The sequence below is a fragment of the Perognathus longimembris genome, chromosome 28 (assembly GCF_023159225.1).
Source record: "Perognathus longimembris pacificus isolate PPM17 chromosome 28, ASM2315922v1, whole genome shotgun sequence".
NCBI classification, from domain to species: Eukaryota; Metazoa; Chordata; class Mammalia; order Rodentia; family Heteromyidae; genus Perognathus; species Perognathus longimembris.
The window spans coordinates 106,266,014-106,286,576 of NC_063188.1; the positions used below are offsets into that span (position 1 = coordinate 106,266,014).

The 20,563-nt window shown below is 41.2% G+C and overlaps 1 protein-coding gene across 2 annotated transcripts in view; it reads right to left on the reverse strand.

Annotated features, from left to right (window-relative positions):
• Positions 1-1,787: 1,787 nt before the first annotated feature.
• Positions 1,788-20,563, reverse strand: part of Ofd1 (OFD1 centriole and centriolar satellite protein) — a 33,401-nt gene continuing 14,625 nt past the window's right edge. Inside the window, exons 11-23 of one of the 2 annotated variants that reach the window (XM_048336924.1) lie at positions 18,059-18,132; positions 16,766-16,857; positions 15,025-15,214; positions 14,043-14,173; positions 13,153-13,264; positions 10,414-11,013; positions 9,336-9,447; positions 7,796-7,896; positions 6,772-6,891; positions 3,841-3,992; positions 2,838-2,993; positions 2,287-2,354; positions 1,788-1,955 (exon numbers count right to left, since the gene is read on the reverse strand). In XM_048336924.1, coding sequence (XP_048192881.1) covers positions 1,913-1,955; positions 2,287-2,354; positions 2,838-2,993; positions 3,841-3,992; positions 6,772-6,891; positions 7,796-7,896; positions 9,336-9,447; positions 10,414-11,013; positions 13,153-13,264; positions 14,043-14,173; positions 15,025-15,214; positions 16,766-16,857; positions 18,059-18,132 — 1,951 coding nt within the window. In that variant the 3' untranslated portion in view covers positions 1,788-1,912. Of the gene's footprint in view, positions 1,956-2,286; positions 2,355-2,837; positions 2,994-3,840; positions 3,999-6,771; positions 6,892-7,795; positions 7,897-9,335; positions 9,448-10,413; positions 11,014-13,152; positions 13,265-14,042; positions 14,174-15,024; positions 15,215-16,765; positions 16,858-18,058; positions 18,133-20,563 lie in introns of both variants that reach the window. The other variant, XM_048336925.1, reaches the window with a different exon arrangement.

Below are 20,563 nucleotides of genomic sequence, written 5' to 3' on the forward strand. Positions count from 1 at the left end.
TGCCAGCCTGATTATGCATTTGTATTTTCTAACATCTGACCTTTCCCTGAGGACCAGCCTTTGTCATTGCTGACACACTGACACTTCTAAAGGTGTCCACTCTTGATCACTGCACTTCATCAGGCGTAGCAGAACAAGCAGGTGCCTAGCTGGCATGTTATTTGTCTCATTACTTATTACACTGTTTAAGCAGCATTTTATGTGATTTCAGAAGTCACATTAGTGTCCTAAATAAACTAAATAATGGTTGGAAAAAAAATCACAAGTGGTCTCTTCAATTATTAACAATAATCCTACCATCAAATGTAGGAACCCGTGAAAGGCAGAGGTTTTTCCAGTTCCCTTTGGAAAACTCATAGAAGAAAAGAAAGTCAAAGTTATAGGGAGGAGCTTACTTGTTTAAAAACCAATAAATTAATACTCGCTGGGTGCTTGGGTCTCACTTCTATAATCTTAGCTCCTCAGGTGGCTGAAATCTGAGGACTGTGGTTCAAAGCCAGCCCAACCAGTAAAGTCCATGAAGCTTGTCCACAATTAAACCACGAGAAAGCCGGAAGTGGAGCCTGTGGCTCAAGTGGTAGAGACAAAAAAAGGGGGGAAAAAGATCTCAGAGACAATGCACAGGCCCTGAGTTCAAGCCCCAGGACCAGCAAAAAAGCAAAACAGATTCCACAGTAAAGAGGTTATCTCAGTCTACTCCTACTGCTGTAAGAAAATAGTTCTGACTGGATAAGTTATAAAGAACAGAAGTGTATTTCTTTGGGTTTGGTTCAATGCCTGGTAGAGGGCTTGGTCTCAGCTTCCACAATGGTAACTTGTATCCCCCAAAGAAATGACTGCTGTGTCTTCAAATTGTGAGACAACAAAAAGGCCTAGCTAATTCCCTCCAACACTTTTATAAGGTCATTAATCCTATTCAGAAGGGTTTTGCCCTTATGACTGAATTACCTCCTAGAGGCCCACTTCTTAATTCAATGTGATCATTGGAGTTTAGGTCCAAATACATGACTTTTTGAGGGACACGTTGAAATCATAACGGGTATCAAAATTACTATTTTTAGAGCTCAAAAAATCTGTGTCTCGGGGCTGGGAATATGGCCTAGTAGCAAGAGTGCTTGCCTCCTACACATGAAGCTCCTGGTTCGATTCCCCAGCACCACACATATGGAAAACGGCCAGAAGGGGCGCTGTGGCTCAGGTGGCAGAGTGCTAGCCTTGAGCGGGAAGAAGCCAGGGACGGTGCTCAGGCCCTGAGTCCAAGGCCCAGGACTGGCCAAAAAAAAAAAAATCTGTGTCTTTATGTGCAAGGAGAAAACATGAGAGTGCTAGAAGATGGCCTCCTGTTTTACAAGTCATAGCATAACTCTGAAGACAAAGCCACACTGTCTAAACTTCAGATGGTAGGCCTAGAGTTTAATGAGTAAGTTTTTAGGTAAGTATAAAAATCCTGATACTTCCAGCACCAGAGTTTTTGCCAGTAAAGACAGGAACAGTGTAATGAATGAGAAAAAAATTTCTTTCAGTTGTGGGGCTTGAACTCTGGGCCTAGACACTGTCCTTGAGCTGTATTTTGCTCAAGGCTAGCGTTCTACCACTTTGAGTCACAGCTCTACTCCAGGTTTGGGGGAGGTTAATTAGAGATAAGAGTCTCACAGATTTTCTGACCTGGGCTGGCTTCAAACCTTGATCCTCATATCTCAGCCACAAATGAGAAATTTTATGGCTTAGGTTTCACTTGACTCAGTTACTCTGGGTTCATACAGCACCAAAATAAAATCATGTAAAAATCACACTGATGACACAGTTTTTTTTATTGAGAATTTTGTCTGATTACAGAGAAACATTTAACAAGGCGTCCATGTTGTATAACTTCGCATTGTTGTACATAAGAAATCACGATGGTAACATAAGATTACCAGGTGTCATCTTGTTCTTCCTGAGACAAGCCTGCAAGACTGAATTACATGAAAATTAGAAACTTAAATATTCATGTCAAGTTGGAGATCTTCAGAATGTTCTCAATCTTTCTGCCCTGACACATAATTAATATCAGGAGCAATTTCACAAGATCACAATGGACATTCCTGAAGTCAGTTTTGTTTCCCCTTTGCATCAGCCTCGGCTAGCCTCACATTCATGAACATTCTAACCCAGATATGAACCATCACACCCAATTTAGAAGGCAGTACTTTTGGCTGCTTCAATAATTTCATAAAGGAACCTCAAATGTGTAAGCCATATGAGCAACAAACGTTTATTTAAAGAACAGTGTTGGGGAAACCATACCTCTCATCCTTGTCGCTAGAGGGTGGGGTGTCCACCAGGGAGCATTCTTCGGACATCTTTTTAAAACCCTGATAGGAAGATGAAAGAAGAATTTTGAAATTGAGTTAATATTTATAAACACTGATTTCTCTAAGAACTATCTTTTAAATATATAGGTAACATCAGTTTTAGCAAGACTTTTTACTGTGAAATTTTAGCAAACATCAAAAGAAAGTCCAATATACATTTACAAGACTCATAATTCAGACTTTGAAAAAGTATCTTACAATTACTGCATACATTATTTGACGATAATGATCACTTCTGGTTTTGAATAAGTAAGATATCAACCTATATGAACTCAGACAAGTCAAAGTCTCTTCACTGTTTTGTCCAAGTCAACAGAAATTTTGTTGAAATGGTAATATTTAAAAGATTTGAGGTTCTATTTGAAGTATACATTTTCTAAGTTTCTAATCCTTTTTGTCTTCAACAAAGAAGACAAAAAATAAATCAGTGCCCCTCTACTCCTCTGCTATCCAGAGAAAATGTCCTGTCCACAGAATAGGAACCTTATTTGCAGATGCTTGGTCCTCTTGTTCCTGCTGGATAACTCTCATGTACTTCTCTAAAGGATTTCCCTCATCAGCAGAATTGCCATTTACTTCTTGAACACTTGTTTTTAGTTCATTTTCCATTTCAATCTTTAGTGACTCTTCAATCATCCTCTATAAAACAGATAATATACAATTAGGCTTTAAAAGCTTGCCAAGCTCTGATAGCTCATGCCTTTAATCCTAGCTACTAAGGCCCCTTATGAGCTGAGGATCACAGTTAGAATCCAGCCCTGGGCAGGCAAGTTCATAAGACTCATCTCCAATGAACCACCAAAAAGCTGGAAATAGAGCTGTAGCTCAAGTGGTAGAGTGCTCGCCTTGAGAACTGAAGGACAGCAACCAGGATACACACACACACACACACACACACACACACACACACACACACACATCCCCCCCCCCCCCCGATACCACCAATGAGAGAGAAACATGTCTTCCCAAGGAAGGAAGTCATTCATTTGCCTCAAGAGTCCTGTGAACTGAGACCCAAATCAGCAAGGAATCCAAGAACATTCATACAGGTTGTAAGTGGCCAGAATAATTCACCTGCCCAGGACCAAAAGCAGGGCACAGAAGACAAGAAGAAAATTACAGTACAGGAAGGAGAAGGGCAGTATGTGTTCTTGGAAGCAGCTGTGAACCTCCAGTCTGGCAGCTCTTCTCTTGGCTCACGTGGTAGCTGACTTTGAATGTTCCTTTAAAGCCCATACAAAGGGAAATGCTAAAGCAAAGCCTAGCTTGCTTTCTTTAGAGACCTGTTGTGAGGATTAAGTGAGAGTGCATGTCTAAGTGCTTTCTAACACTTTCTTCTGCTAGGAAGCTAAAGAGAGGCCAGGGATGTTTCCACAGTTGCCTGCCACTTCTTTGCCCTTGGGACACTCTTGGTGAACCTCCTCCATGAGCTCAAGGAACCTTCCAACGGAGAATCCGGTACAGAGACTTAAGTCACACATATTACCCTCTCCTGATCCAGTTTTTCCAGCTCTCTTCGTTCCCTTTCTAGAGCTTCTTGCTGGTCACTCTGCCTTCTTTCTTCCCTCTGCTTTTGTTCTTCTGCATGCTGGTCCCACACTTTTTCTTCTTCCTTTTGCTCTTCATGCTGGTTTTGATCTACATCAAATAAGACAGAAAACAGGGTGAATACCTTCCAGCATCAGGGTTTTTTCCCTTCAGTGAACACAGGACCAGTTTGCAGGCAGACCACTTGAGTTTTCACTGATTCTGGTGCCCTGTTTCAAGCTGCTGTCACTGTTATTGTCTTCAAGCCCTTAGATCCACTTGTAACAATGCACCTTTACCTTTTACTTTGCTGAGACAAATACAAATCACCAGGAGTGACCCCAACTATCCCCACTCTATGCCATGTCCTCTGTACTCACTGATCTCGTTCTTGCTTCAGTCTTTCCACGGAAAATCTTGTATTTCTGCCTGTGTTTGATGACAATTTCTCCCCTATCTTTGGGACAGCAGTTTCATAACTTTTCCTTCTGCAAAGGGGCTCAAGTCTCGATCCCCAAACAATAGAAAAGCACCCCACTCTGTATCTCCTCCACACTGATGGTGATCCTTACTGGGGTTTTAGTGTTCATCTGGACCTGAATCATTCTCACACCTTTTTACAAATCTCAGTCTCTCTCCCACACCATGTCCATGTTTCTATGGGCTCCTTATCAGGACATGGACATGCCACAGTACCAGTTTTGTCCCTCACGTTCTATCAACCCTTTTACGGTGCTCTTTCTAGGCAGGTCATGGTGGTACAAGCCCATCGTTCCAGCTACTCAGGAGGCTGAGACAGAATGATTGCCTGAGACCTTGAGCAACAGAGTGACACCTTGTCTTAAAAAAAAAAAGGACCATTTTTTTCTACTCTATCTATATGCATTTGGCCACCAGGGCTGGTTGCATGTTTGAGCATCTCATCTTGCTGGTGCAGAGAGGCTTAGGGTCACCATTTCCCTGGAATGCTGAATAATGAAGTCAATGCTTCAGCAACATGGCCATTGGCACTATGCACTTCCTGCATAAATGCTGTGGGTTCCTGGTACAGTGAGTCTCTTCTGGAAGCTTCCAATCCCATAGTGGTTCCGAGTCTGAGAATCTACCTTGTCCTTTCCAGACTGATTGCTGACTGTAGCCATGGTCTTTTGGTTTGCACCTTCACTGGCTCCTTAACCTAACCCTTCTTTCTGTTTCTCTCACAAAACCCAAGTGCTATTTCAGACCCAGTTTAAATGCCACTCTGACTCTCCAAGTGACAATTAAGCACTCTAGCACCAGCTTTGCAAAACTCCCAGGCATACTTCATTTCTCTTACTTATATTCTTTCTGGACAAGGCCTATGCTTTAAGTACTCGCCTACTCCCTGTAGCTATCGGTATCAGTCCCTATACTTTAAACATTTAATTAAGTCTCCGGCCCACAGATGACAATACTGGCCTTTCTCTTTCAACTTTGGCCTTACCAAAGCCACTAAAGCAGAGAAATCCGCAGGCTCATCAGAGCTTGTCAGCAGGAGGAGGAAAGGTGACTTTCACAGGTAGAAATGTACTATCTGCCTTGCTGGCAAAGGAAGAGCACTCCTGGATGGTATCCCTTTCTTAGAAGGAATAGCAATCTTAAAATAGGGGTGAAGGAGGAGGGAGGGAGGGAGGAGAAGGAACGAAGCTTTTTTCCCCTTCAGGTATCTTATGTAGCTAGGAGTAGCACACAGAAACCTCTATGACACAAGTCCCGAAGCATGTGCACTGAGTACCCCAAAGACACCAGTTATGATCTAGACAGCATTATTACATCTACATTATATCTGAAGGCCCACTGCTTAGCTCTTTATGGATTTCCCTAATCTACTGTCATTTTGGTTCCGTCACTCAGTTCTGAGAAGGTGGACACTGCCCTTTTCTCAACTGGAGCAGTGCCTCCCTCCTGAGGGCCTTGGAGATGGCCCCCCACACCCAAGACTTTTCATAAATGTAGAGGTGTGTGCTGGAGGCCTGCCCCCCGCCTAGGAAAGTACTGCGCAGCAATGGACCAGCATGGACTAGACAGGAAAAGTCTGATGCCAAGTTTTCTTTCAGAACTAACAGGTGCCATCAGCTTTCTTGTAAACTGATAACGGGTTTTTCTTTGTTCATTTGTTTGTTTTTGTATGCAGTAGTTGGGCTTGAACTCAGAGCCTGGGCATAGTTCTTCAGCTTTTTGCTCAAGGTTTGTACTCTACTACTTGAGCCACAGCTCCACTTCTGGCTTTTTGCTGATTAATTTGAGGTAAGGGTCTCATGGACTTTTTTTGCCTAGGCTGGCTTTGAACCATAATCCTAGCTAGGATTACAGGTATGAACCACCAGCGCCTGACTGAAATATAAAGTTTTACTATTTAATTTTCTTAAGACACAAAGGAAGCCAATAGAAAAAGATATTTAAAATATTACAATCACATTAAAGGTACAGAATGGGAGTTGGCCAGTATTTCTGTGTTTCCTCATTATTTCTCGAGATGGGAAAGGTTCCTGGTAATGGATTGTAGAGAAAAAAGCTTAGGGACACACGTGTAATTGTTCTGTCAGATGCTGAATGAGCAAAGTGTTTTAAAAAGGCAACTCTGCTATCACCCTGAAAATAAAGTTAACTTTAAAAAGTCAACTCTCCTGGGAAAGACTAAACGAGAAAACTTTTCATCAGAAGTTTTCCTCAACAATAACTTTACATGTTTAGATGGGGAGCACTGCAGAAATGGCATGAATGATGGTTATACCCCCAATCCAAGTTTTGGAATCATTTCTGCTCTAAAATGTCCTTCAGTGCATACAGGAAGGAACTGACAGAGCACACCGATTGGCATTCACTGCATGGCAGTGCTGCCAGTTCGTTGAAAGGAAGAACCACTTACTTAGATAGTGATATGGGATGGCTCCGGGGGTCAGAGAGGCCGTGGCACAATCCATGGGAAGCATATCACCAGCAGGGTGGAACCCATCACTTTCAAACTGCCTTGACCTGCTCTTTGCATCTATAGGAGATAAGACATTGGTGCTCTGAGTCCTTAGTAACAACAGCAAGCAAAGGAAGGGCAGGCCAGGGTGTAGGGATCTAACCAGAGGGGACTGGAACTCAGCTAAACAGGCTGAGCCCTTTCCTATAAGATTCTAGAATGTTCTCAACTACTTGCCAACACTTTCACTTCTCAAGATATTCTTGTACTTTAGAGGATTACATTTGTTCACAAAATTGACTTCATTACACAACAAGAAAAATCAATCAAGTAAGAGAAAAGAATTCCCTTGGCTTGCTAATAAGTTATTTGAATTCAATTTAAACAATGATTTAAACAAAGTCCTTTTAACTAGTGAGTTGCAAAGACTACAAAATGTCCTAAGCTTTCTCACTGAATTGTCTTAAACATGTCATTTTCAGATTTGATGGGGAAGTTTAGAAGGCTAAATGATAGGTTATATGTGAATGAAAAGCTTTCTTTATCTAGAAAGAGCCTCAGAGGCAATGTGGTGCACATCTGTTGCACTTCCAGAGTGGACTCTGGGGTGAGACAGTCCAAGCAGGACCACAACCAGACTACCAGCTTATGTGCAATTATTTGAACATTCTTTCACTGAGGATGGGGTTTTCTAAATTTGAGAAGTGAACAGAACCATTCTAAAGAGAAATTACTTTTTTGTTTTTTTTTTTTTTTGCCGATTGTGGGGCTTGAACTTAGCAAATGGGCACTGTCCCTGAGCTCTTTTGCTCAAGGCTAGGCCTCTACTACTTTGAGTTGGCATATGTGGTCTATCACAAAATAAAAATGTCACTATTTCTAACTACTTTGCTTATACTAATGGCTATGTTTCACCAAAAGTAAGCTTTCTACATTTTCAGCTAATAAAAATCAGCTTATCAAATGTTTACATTGAACTTACATTGAAAAGATGATTCAAATTCTTCATTCTCATTAAAAGGTAGCTTGTCCAGGTTTGTAATTTCAATTTTGTCTTGAACTTCAATTTCTCTCTGATAAATACTAGATTGGAAAAACAGAATTCACGAATGGGAAGTGTTATGGGAAGTGTTAATAACATAAAAGCCAAGAGCAGAGCAGAGGGTTGACAAAAAGCTTTTTGTGGCTCAAGAAATACATGTACACATCTCATTGTTCGTTGGCTTGTATATACTGGCTCTGGGCCTGGGCATATGGCTCACTGGTACAGCACGTGCTCAGCACGTATGATAACCCGTGTTCCATCCCAGCAATACACACACACACACACACACACACACACACACACACACACACACACTGCCCAGTGCATTAAGTGCTCACCAGGCACTGTTTTTGCAATCCATTTTTACCCATCCCTGAGGTAGACACTACTACTTACTAAAGAATGTTTGTACTCTCAAGGTTATTTCTAGGAGCTTAGATTTCCAATAAGTTAAAAAATCTCTGTGTGTATGCCAGTACTGGGTCTTGAACTCAGAGCCGTACACTCTCACTTGGCTTTTTCACTCAAGGTTGGTATTCTACTTGAGCCATACCTCCCCTTATGGATTTTTGCTGGTTAATTGGGCATAAGAATGTCACAGATATTTTTGCCCGGGCTGGCTTCAAACTGTGGTCCTCAGATCTGAGACCCCCTAAGTAGCTAGCATTACAAGCATAAGCTCCCAGTGCTCTGCTTAAAAGCATTAAAAAATAGCTCAATTCTGCACACCATGAGCATATGCCACAGTTGAAGATGCAACACCATCAGCCTGGCTGGGTAGCAAAGTGTGCTAGTTTGCCATATATGTGGCTCTTGCCTTTCCTTTTCCTCTATCATAAGAAAGCACACTATGAAAAATAAATTAAAGCCCTAGAACCATGACAGACACACGTGGCAGTTTTCAACTCTGTCTAGGAGAACTATATAAATACCAGGTATTCAGATGTGTGCCCCCAAACTGGGCAGAGTCAGAATCTCCTGGTGGGGGGAGTGAATCAGGATATGGGCAGAGTCAGAATCTCCTGGTGGGGGGAGTGTATCAGGACATGGGCAGAGTCCCACCCGCCTCTCGGAGAACAGGTGATGCACAGGTCTCATTGCTAAAAACATCCACTTCTCCCTTCTTCAACAATCACACTGTAGAAACCACTGTTATTTGAAAATGTGCCTCAGTAGAACCATATCTCTTCTTAAATGTCAAAACATTTTAAAAGTGAGTTTTTCGTGATAGGAAAAGTTTTTCTAGCTTCAAAAATAAACGCACTTTGTACATTTATCTTTACAAACTGAACCTACTCCCAGGCCTATAAAGAGGTTGCTTAATAATATCATACATTGCCCCATATAATTCAAAAGATTTTCAAAGGTCACATATAATTTCACAATCTGTCACATGGTCTTTAACATCACCTGGAACAATCAAAATACAAGGTAGGTGACATGATTCAATGGAAGCTAACCAGAAAACGGTACTTACTTGGCCTTCTGTTGCAGAGTGCCCAAGAAGGGAGGGAAAGAGAGGCTGTGCCTATCAGCAAATGCTCTGTCAGGACATAAATGGGGAGAAGCAGCCTGTGACCTAACCAGACCTAAAGGTAGAAGGAATCAGGGCAAGAATATTAAAAATTGCATGGAGAAGATATCAGTGTAGTTTTCTTTCTTCCTTTTTTTTGGTCAGTCCTGGGGCTTGAACTCAGGGCCTGGGCACTGTCCCTGGCTTCTTTTTGCTCAAGGCTAGCACTCTACCTCTTGAGTCTTGAGCCACAGCGCCACTTCCAGCCTTTTCTGTTTATGTGGTACTGAGGAATCGAACCCAGGGCTTCATGCATGCAAGGCAAGCACTCTCCCACTAAGCCACATTCCCAGCCCCCATCAGTGTAGTTTTCAAAAAGCTCAATTAGTTCAAAAACAAATTCTTTTTTCTTGTGGTGGTGGTGCTGGGGCTTAATCTCAGGGACTGGGTGGTGCCCCAGAGCTTTTCTGCTCAAGGCTAGCACTCTACCACTACAGCACCACTTCCGGTTTCCTGGTGGTTCACTGAAGATAAGACTATCATGGACTTTCGTTCCCCTGGTTGGCTTTGAACTATGATCCACATATTCAGCCTCCTGAGTAGTGAGGATTACAGGCATGAGCCGCGGGCACCTAGCTCAAAGGCAAATTCTATCTAGCCTATAGGATTACGAGATTCAAAAAAGTAGTAGATTAAATCACATAAACATAACCATAGATGTAATATTAAAATGTACAAAACTGACCAGCATCAAGGGAAAGCCACTAATGCTCTGTAGACACCTCTATTCACTAAACAAATACTACATCCCAAACCCTTTATTCCACTGACCCCAACAACCGTGTGACATGGAAAAAATTCCACTACTGACCAGAAGATGGCAGGCGAGGATAAGCCACCAATGCTCAAGTGCCCCTAGATGGACGGCTGTGTGAGCTAGACTTTCTGTGGTCCAGGCACTATACTTCCATTCAGGAGGTCTTATGTAGACCAAGGTTGCCTATCTTCCAGATTATCCCACAGGCCTATGAATCAGACTTACCTTCCATATACATTTCATTATCCAGGCTTCTTCTGGCTTTGGGGAGAGGTGTAGAGGAAAACTGATTGGAGGAAGAGCTCCTGTATGGCCGGCGGACCACACTGCCCGTCAGTGCTTCTGATGTGTCACTCTTTTCGTCTTTGAGCAAGCACACCTGAGGCGGCTCAGAGGCAGCATGGACCTCTGTGAAAACATGGTTTTCCAGGGATCTGGGTGTGATGTTTCTGCATATGTCGAGCAAGGGCAGAGAATGCAGACCCAGTGCTGGTGAGGGTGGGCTTTCAGGAGGGCTCAGAACAGCTCTTGGACGGTAACTTCTGAAAGCCATTTCCAAGCGTTCCGCTTCTTGCTCCAGCTCTCTTACCCTAGCCTTAGTATTGACTACAAACTCATGGTCAGAGTCAGGGGAACTACGTTCCTTCCCCAAAGGTGGATAATCTATCATTTTTTCCCTGAGGGCACCTGCTAGAGCCTTTTCTTGTTGAAATGGCCTGAGAAGGAGATTGGCCCCTATATCACCAGTGGGAAATAACGTGCTGTCATTCACAGGATGGCTGATCAAAGACTGCTTTGGGTTGCGGTACACTTCATTCTCTAGGGCTGCCAATCACAAAAAGAAAATTTGACAAATGATGAGAAATGTCTGCGAATCAAATACACTTGTAAATCTAATTTTTTTCTGGACAAGGAAAGAAAGTAATGCAGATAAATTTGCCTGTTAAACCATTTCTGAAGCCACAGTAACAAGTACTGATATTTACTGGGAATATCTACATATAGGTATATAGATACACACATGTATATCACTTAAATCTTGATCTATCTTTGGTAATACAGATATAAGTTCACAAATGGTTACACCTGATTTGAAAATCCAAAAAGCTCAGAGAAATGAAAACTGATAGAATGTCTAACCAGACTTGAACTCATTTGGTTGAAAAGCATAACCTGAATAGACATAGACCCATTTACAATCTGTATATATTCCCATTGGCATGAATGTTCATGTATTTGACTGCAAAATCTTAAATGTGTTTCAATAAAGAAAAAAATGCTCCAATTCCCAGGGAGGTTGTAAAATCTATAGTTTATGGCTGAGTTTCAGGCCATACTAAGGATATTCATTTCCATCACTATAGACACAATTTCCCACGGCACTCCTTTCTCAGCTAGGGGGTGGAGGCTCGGCGACATACTCAGCAAGTCCTAGCGTTTCTGAGATTTCCTAACAAAGCCACTGCACGTGCTAGATCCTCTCCTGCAATGCCGACCCTATGGGACTAGTAGGCAGAAGCTTGCAATGGGCAATGAGCACATGCAGGGTTCCAGGCTTGCAATTGATATTCGTGATGAAAGCCTGCTATGATTTCAGCTGCGGACAGTCTGGGAGACAATGAGGAACAGGAAAAAGATGAGTACAGAGAAAAATGAAACTTGTAACCAGGCACTGGTGGCTCATGCCTGAAATCCTAGCTACTAAGGAGGCTGAGAGCTGAGAATTGTGGTTTTAGCTATCAAAAAGCTGGAAGTAGAGCTGTGGCTTAAGTGGTAGTGCTAGCCTTGAGCAAAAAAGCTAATGAACAGTGTCTAGGTCCTGAGCTCAAGCCCCAGTATCAGCGTGCATGCACGCGCGCACACACACACACACACACACACCCTTGTGCCAGTAGAAGAGAACAAAGGAGTGATGAAGAAAGAGTACAGGTGGGAACTAAACAAGGCTCAGACCAAGAAAGTCTGAGCCATCAGCTCAACTGACAACACATATACCCTATGAATTTGAAAGCAACTGGAAAAGAAGGTATCTCAACTGCAATATTTCCCTGTGAAGTAGTAAAGTAGGACGGGGCAAATGTGCATCCACAGTGAAAACACAGTAATGCATCACTAGCAGTAACTATTTTTTAATGCTGGTACTGGGACTTGAACTCAGGGACTAGGCACTGTCCCTGAGCTTTTATGTCCAAGTCTAGTACTCTACGACTTGAGCCATACCACTATTTCTGGTTTTTTGGTGGCTAATTGGAGATAAGAGTCTCATAGACTTTTTCTAGCACCCAGAGAAGCAGTAGAGATTTTTTTTGCCAGTCCTGGGCTTGGACTCAGGGCCTGAGCACTGTCCCTGGCTTCTTTTTGCTCAAGGCTAGCACTCTACCACTTGAGCCACAGCACCACTTCTGACCATTTTCTATATATGTGGTGCTGGGGAATTGAACCCAGGGCTTCATGGGTGTGAGGCAAGCACTCTTGCCACTAGGCCATATTCCCAGCCCAAGCAGTAGAGATTTTGTGAATGTCATTTAGGGATGAGGACGGAACCCATGACCCATCGCATTTTATGAGCTCATGTTTTGGAGTCCAAAATAAAAATAAGTCTTTAAATCCAACAGGAATATTCTTTCACTAAGTCAACCTGTTTCTCTCACATACTTTAGCCTCTGTCTGTTAAGTAATATACCAAAGTATTGAATAGACAAAACCTTAAGATGAATTTGGAGACTTCTGTCTCATCATCACACCTTTGCAATTTGAGATATCTGCAAAGGCAAATCGCTTTACCTGATGACCCAGTTGGTATGCTTGAGACAGAAGTCTTATCTCTTGAATGGCACATACTTCTATGGCTTTCCCCCACTACAAGATTCACTATGTGATCAATAAGTGACAATCATTACAATTCCACAAATGTCTAAAGCATTACACACAGAGATATATGTACGGGTTAAAAATGTTTCTAACCTGTCTGAGTTTGTTTCAGTTGCAATTTTAAATCAGAAACCTGAATAGTTAACCTCTTTATAGATGCATCATAATCTATTATCTGGGCCTTTAGCTGTCCAGACTGTTCGATCTGAAAAGATTCAGAGAAGAAAAAGAAATCAATGTAAAACCAATCTGAACTTGTTTCAAAAGGAAAAATTTTCTTATTGTATGGATCCTCTTCTCTGTTTTACCAAAACTGAGAAGTTTTACAACAGTAATCAATGGGTCTCCATTTAAAAACAACAACAACAAACAGAACAGACATTTTTCATTACCTTTTTCATTCATAGAACAGCTACTTTAGGGTATGTAGGCAGTGATCAGAAAGATAGAATGAACATTTTTAAGTCTCAGGACGAGAATCAAGAGACTAAGGTGGGGGCTGGGGATATAGCCTAGTGGCAAGAGTGCCTGCCTCGGATACAGGAGGCCCTAGGTTCGATTCCCCAGCACCACATATACAGAAAACGGCCAGAAGTGGCGCTGTGGCTCAAGTGGCGGAGTGCTAGCCTTGAACGGGAAGAAGCCAGGGACAGTGCTCATGCCCTGAGTCCAAGGCCCAGGACTGGCCAAAAAAAAAAAAAAAAGAGACTAAGGTGGGTACTATCAGGCACTCTGAAAAGATTATGTTTAAGTAAGATGTCTTTCTGTTCAATACAGTACTATTAACAATATAATACCACAACATTACTACTTTATGTCAGCTCTTTTAAGAAGGAGCTCCGGGTATTAAAAATAGGTCTGTGTGGTATGACTTGTGTCAGGTTTGCATATTCAAACCTGTATTTGAACAAGTATTTGGATACCTGTATCCAAATAAATATCTGACTGGAATGATTCTTGCAAGAGCAAGGAACAATACTCACTTCACTTTGTAGCAGCTTTTGGAGGGCTTGTTTCTGAGTTCTGAACTCCTGTTGCTCAAATGCTATAGTACTTTCTGCTTTTTCTAACTCATTCTGTAAAATCAGAACCTCGGGAGATGGCTGAGCCATGCCTAAAATTTAAAAGTCCGAGTTATTATTAATCTTAAAGAGACTTTACATGGTTTTGTGTAATTAATCTTGTAATCATCAGTTCTCTTAAATGGACTAAGAACAATCCTGATTCACAAAGTTTTGAACAAAAGAACTGAATACACATTACTGCAACTTCATTATTCCTAAAGTCCTTCTCCAAGTAAAAGAATTCTTTCAAATTGTCAAAAGAATTGAAGGCTTGCCCCTCTCTCTTCTCCCACCCTCAAAAAAAGCTTAGGCTCTCTGTCTACCTATTGATGACTGCCCAGAGGTCTCATACAATCTGAACAACTGTCAAGAGCAGTCACGCTCCAGGGCAGAGGCAGACAGTGCTCTCAATCCAGGTCACTTGAGGAACTTTAAAAAGGGTATCTTATATAAGGTAACCACCAAGGATAGTGCAGTTCACTGGGCTAGAAATAGGATGTTGGTACTCCTTGAGCTTGAAGGGTATGAGGAGGTCCCAGACCTGGAGAGAATACGTAAGCACAGGAACAGAGTACTACTACCCACAGACTGTGACCTTGCTTGGCTGAGAGGTACAAGAGGCGGGCAGACTCCTCGCCCTGCCTCCTTCTGAGTGCTTACTGGATTCCTCCCTGGCCAAACCCAAGAAGCAGTCAGAGCATATGAGCCTGATATCATCCACCAAGCACAGCACTATTTAGTGTTCCTTAAATTGATACTACTAATTATGCAACAAAGGAAGCAATTCCAATTGCAAGAAGCCTATAAAAATCTTCCCAAACTGAAGCATTCCTTTGAGGTACAAAGCAAAGGTACAAATACTGAGGTACAGAAATGTACAAATCAGAACAAAAAGACATACAGTTTAGGAGACGCAAGTTTTCATTCCTAAACTCTTCTAGTTGCTTCCTCAGTAATCTGTTTTGTGCCTGTAGATCTACGTTCTCTTCTTGCAGTAGTGTGTAGTCACCCATCTCTTTGATCTTCTCATTCAACAAGTGGTTTTGCTTTGTTAATGTAGAAAACTGGGATTTTACAGATTGTAACTCCATCTGAAATTAAGAAGGGAAAATGGACATATTAATAATCACCTCACAGTACAACAAAAGAGCTGGGTGGCTTGCTTTGCTTTGTGTATATGCTGAAGCTTGAACTCTGGGCCTGGGTATTGTCCCTTTGCATTTTTAGCTCAAGGATAGTGCTCTATCACTTGAGCCACAGCTCTACTTCCAGCTTTTCTATTGATGAGGTTAAATTGAAAATAAGAGTCGTATCCCTTTGTATATCACCTTTGTAATAATAGTAACAAATTTTTAAAAAACAATTAAACTAAACAAATGAGTCTCACACTTTCCTGCCTAGGCTGGCTTTGAACCATGATCCTTAAATCTCTGCATTCTGAGTAGTTAGGATGAGAGATGAGAGCCACTGGTTTGGGAAGTTCTTTTCATCTGAACCTTCCTGGACAGAGCTTGGTTCCCTGCAGCAAGATCCTAACTACAGTAATGGAAGTCAATGTGTGTAATAGTGGTGAGGCAGAAGTCAATCATGATGTGTATCTGCAGACTTTATGTCCTATGAAGTGAGTGCTTCTGATGAAGGTTATTTCTCCGATTTCTAAATGTACCCAGAACCCAATAACAGTCACACATTGTAGCAGCGTGTGAAGGGTGAGCTTAGAAACAATCTCTGATCTACTGTAAAGACCAGTGCCTTCCTTTTCCTAAGTCTAGTATATCTTATAGTTGGCTACAGAAGCCTATAAAGGTCTCAAGTCCTCATGGTTGCAAAAGTAAATTTTATATAAAGAACACAGTTTACCTCAAATTTCAACTCCTTCCTTCAGCCAGCAAGCACATTAACAAAAAAGTAAAGTACAAAATGATAAGAATTTGTACCTGCGACTGACAGGACAGGAAACGATGCTGAGGCAGAAACTATTATGCACTGGCCATCAGCTATGAGCTAGTTCATTGAATTCCCTCAATAACTTTGTGGTGCAGGAAATATCTCAGAGTCTACAGAGAATAGGCACACAGTTGTAAGAGAAATAGACAGGATTTAACAGGACCATAGGACCCAAAGCTCTTCCCCTGCTTCTCTATGTAACTTTGATTAAAATTAAGAACCTACTGAATTGACTTATTCAGCTATCACTTATAGTCATGGAATAACCAGCCCAAACATACCAAGACAACATAAGCCAGGTGAGGCGGTCAACCTTGTAATCCTTGCTATTTGGGAGGCAGAGATTAAGGCAGGCACTGTGGTTAGAGGCCAGCTTGGGCAAAAGGAAGTTTGAGACACAGTGGCTTACACCTGTTATCCCCTGTGACATGGGGAAGCATAAGTAGGAGGATTGCAGCTAAGGCAAAAAGCAAGACTGTGCCTCAAAAATAATCAAAGCAAAAGGAGACTGGAGGTGTGTCTCAAGTGGTAGAGCGCCTGCTAGAAAGTATGAGGCCCTGAGTTTAATACCCAGTTCTTCAAAAAAAAAAAAAATCCGAAAGAGAGTATGACATAAGATAAAGTATGAGTGACTTAATGTCAAATTTTATATATTTCCTAAAGTCTATTTCAAAACACAATAGCTTAATAAATACCTCAAGGTCTTTCATCTGATTTACAGATTTACTGAGTTCTTCTTTTTTTAAGTTTATAACTGCAAGCTCCTCTTGTAGATGAATAGATCTTTCTGGAGGAAAAAAGGGCATATGAATTAAACAATGTTTTCATAGTGAATACAAAAACTATTTAATAATTTATGTCTAGTATAAGAGACTAAATGGCCATTACGTCCTAAGCTAAAAGAGCAAGTGTAGGAGTAAAAACATAGTTGGCAAGTAATAAATAAATCCTATTATCCAATGGGTGATATAAAGTTACAACTGTCATGTATGTGGTGAAATTCTTGCTACAAGTTGAACAAAGTTATACCATCTCAGAGTACAGCATTCTAATACTGACAGTGACAAATTTCCTTAAAGATAAAGATCTGGTTGTTACCCTTTTTGTAGTTGACACTTCCTCTAACCAAAGTCTATAACAGATATATATCATCAAACAACAATTTGTGAAATACATAATGGTACAAATTCATAAAAGAAGTATTAGTCTCCACAAGATAGTGACAAATGGAACAGTATCGAGTCCCCAGCTCTTATTTACTCAAGAATTTGGTTAAAATTTCCACCAACAGTTACACTTCTTGTCACAGGCAATTTCCCAGAAATATACTAAGATGTAAAATACCTGAAAATTGAAAAAATTATTCAATTTCCATAGTTTCAGATATATATGTATATACATATATATATATATATATATATATGAATTTAGGAGGCTATATGTCAAATGTAAGTACCACGAAACATAAAGATATATTACAAACAAAATAAAAAAGAAACTTGGTTACAAAAGACAGGCAAGGGGCTGGGGATATGGCCTAGTGGCAAGAGTGCCTGCCTCATATACATGAGGCCCTGGGTTCGATTCCCCAGCACCACATATACAGAAAATGGCTAGAAGTGGCGCTGTGGCTCAAGTGCCAGAGTGTTAGCCTTGAGCAAAAAGAAGCCAGGGACAGTGCTCAGGCCCTGAGTCCAAGCCCCAGGACTGGCCGAAAAAAAAAAAAAAAAGACAGGCAAAATATTCCATAAGAAAAAGCCTCTTTGTACAACTACTTAAAGATAACATCACAAAACCCAAATGTTAAACACAAAAGCATCTAAAAAGGTAGTGAAAAACAATCTTATTTTGTAACATTAAAATGACAAAAATGTGATGTTTTTAAAAAGATGAACTATAAGCCATATTTTAAAGAATACAGAACCCAAATCCATAAAGTAAAAACCTATATCAGAAGTGAAAAACATAGCCAGCTCTCCCTCCATCACCTTTATTTTTCCTTTCCTCTTCTATGAGTTTATTACTTCTGCTGATGTAGTCATCTTTTAATTCAAGTTGGTACCTGAGAATCAGAATGACTAAAATGAGTTCCTTGTCATCTTCCTAGAAGGACTGTTATAGTGCAGGGGCTTATCTACTTCGTATTGAGCTTTGAGTAGTAGAACAGGGCAGGCCAGAAACTTCAAAGTCTCTCAGTTCTAAATCCACAGATTTGGGGCTGGGAATATGGCCTAGTGGCAAGAGTGCTTGCCTTGTATACATGAAGCCCTGGGTTTGATTCCCCAGGGCCTCATATACAGAAAATAGCAAGAAGTGGCGCTGTGGCTTAAGTGGCAGAGTGCTAGCCTTGAGCAAAAAGAAGTCAGGGACAGTGCTCAGGCCCTGAGTCCAAGGCCTAAGACTGGCGCACACACACACAAAAAAATCCACAGATTTGATCTGAACATAAAAGGTCTGGTAATGGACCCTAAAACCCAGATTCAAAACATAATCGCACAAAATAAAAACTGCTACCTTTAAGTTACTGTAATCAATTAATTTTCAGTTGTTCTCCGCTGGCACAGAAAGCAAAGCAGGAAACTAAGTAAATTAGACAATAGCAACAGACTCTAATTCCCCAAAGGTAACAAGGGAGTCACTCACTTCTAATGCATTTCTTGTGTCTCTCCATTCCCAACCAGAACACCTTAGGCTCTAGCACAGTATAGAGGGGCAACTGGCAAGAGCATATATTTAGATTTGTAACACTAAAAGACATTTTATAGAATTTTACTTATTTTGCCAGTTGTTTACCAGTGCTGTGGTCAGAGATGAAAGGAAGGAAAGACAAACACCTTTGTGGTAAATATCCTCCAAACTTCCGTACTTAACAAAGTCATAGGAGGCTAGGAAAGATATGGAAATGCTGCCAGCAGTTCACGCTCTCCATAACTATGTAAAGTTAATACAATACTTTGATTCATTTGTTCTTAAAAGTTTAACAACTACAAGCCAGGTACTGATAGCTCAAGCCTGTAATCCTAGCTACTAGAGGAGGCTGAGATCAGAAGATCATGGTTCAAAGCCAGCCTGATCGAGAATAACTGTAAGACTCTTATCTCTAATTAATGACCAAAAAACCATAAATAGAGCTATGGCTCAAGTGGTAGAGTGTCAGCCTTGAGGAAAAAATAAAAGCTTGGGGACACCACCCAGGCCCTCAGTTCAAATCCCAGGACCAGCCCCCCCCCCACCCAAAGTTAAACAACTATAGATTATTTGGTATTGCTCACATTTGTTATAGGAACAAAATACATGGAGAACAAAATCTATCATTTTAAAAGTTGCTATGTTTGGTTAATGCAATTCATTTAAAATAAAACTTCAAAAAGCCTTTCCAAGAACTACATACTGGGTTATTGATAACAAATTATGGGCAAGTCAGTAAAGAGACCAATGATTAAGAAAGATATAGAACAATTGAGTTGAACTGTCCCTGAAGAAAGCATTTACTCAATAAACAATAATAAAGCAGTTATTCAGTGCCAGACACGATGCTTCTACGGAGAGAGAGGGAGAGAGAGGGAGAGAGAGAGGGGGAGAGGGGGAGAGAGGGAGGGAGAGAGAGAGAGAGAGAAATGTCCTTGTAAAGGGATATAATTCACTGGTACACAAAACACACTACAGAAAAGCCAGTAAGTGGAGGGGTCAGCATGTCTGAAATCTCAACACTTGGGAGGCAGAGACAGGATGATTGCATGTCTAAGGCCAGACTAGGCTTCACAGTGAGACTCTATTTAGAAAAAAGAAAAGCACAACGTGGACTAATACTAAGACAGAAATTTCTTCTTAACAAAAATGAGGTGAAGCCAGATGCCAGTGGCTCAAGTCTGTAATCCTAGGTGCTTATTAGGAGGCTGCTATCTGAGGACTTCGGTTCAAAAAATTTTAAAAAAGCCCAAAATAGCAATAGTTGTCCATATTTTCCTTTCCCTATATCACATTTTGCTTATGTAAGTAATCTTAGTTTATTTGTGGAAGCTTGAAGGTATACAAAGCACTTATTCATGGACACATACCATATCATCTTTAAATAGCTAACTTTATAGATTGGTAGGTATCTTCTTAGTGACAGTATCAGCGGGGTGATGGAAATAATCATTAAAAATAACTACAATTCCAATTTTATAGGACATCAGCTATGAAAGCTGAGCAAAATCATAAGCCCTTGTAGCTGGGGACCTTATGAGTCAGGACAGAGGACAGAGGATATAATTCTCTACTGTATCTTCAAAACAGGAGGTTTTGTTTGTTGGGGTTTTTTTGAGGGGGGGCAGTACTGGGTTTTGAATTCAGAGCTTCATGCTTGCTAGGCTGGCACTTTGGGCACTGTTGTTCACTGGTTATTTTTAGGACAGGGTCTCATTTCTCTCTAGGTGTGCCCCTGGACTTCAATCCTTCTACTTTACTTCCCATCGGCGGTGGGACCACCAGCACCTGCCACAGTGTCCAGG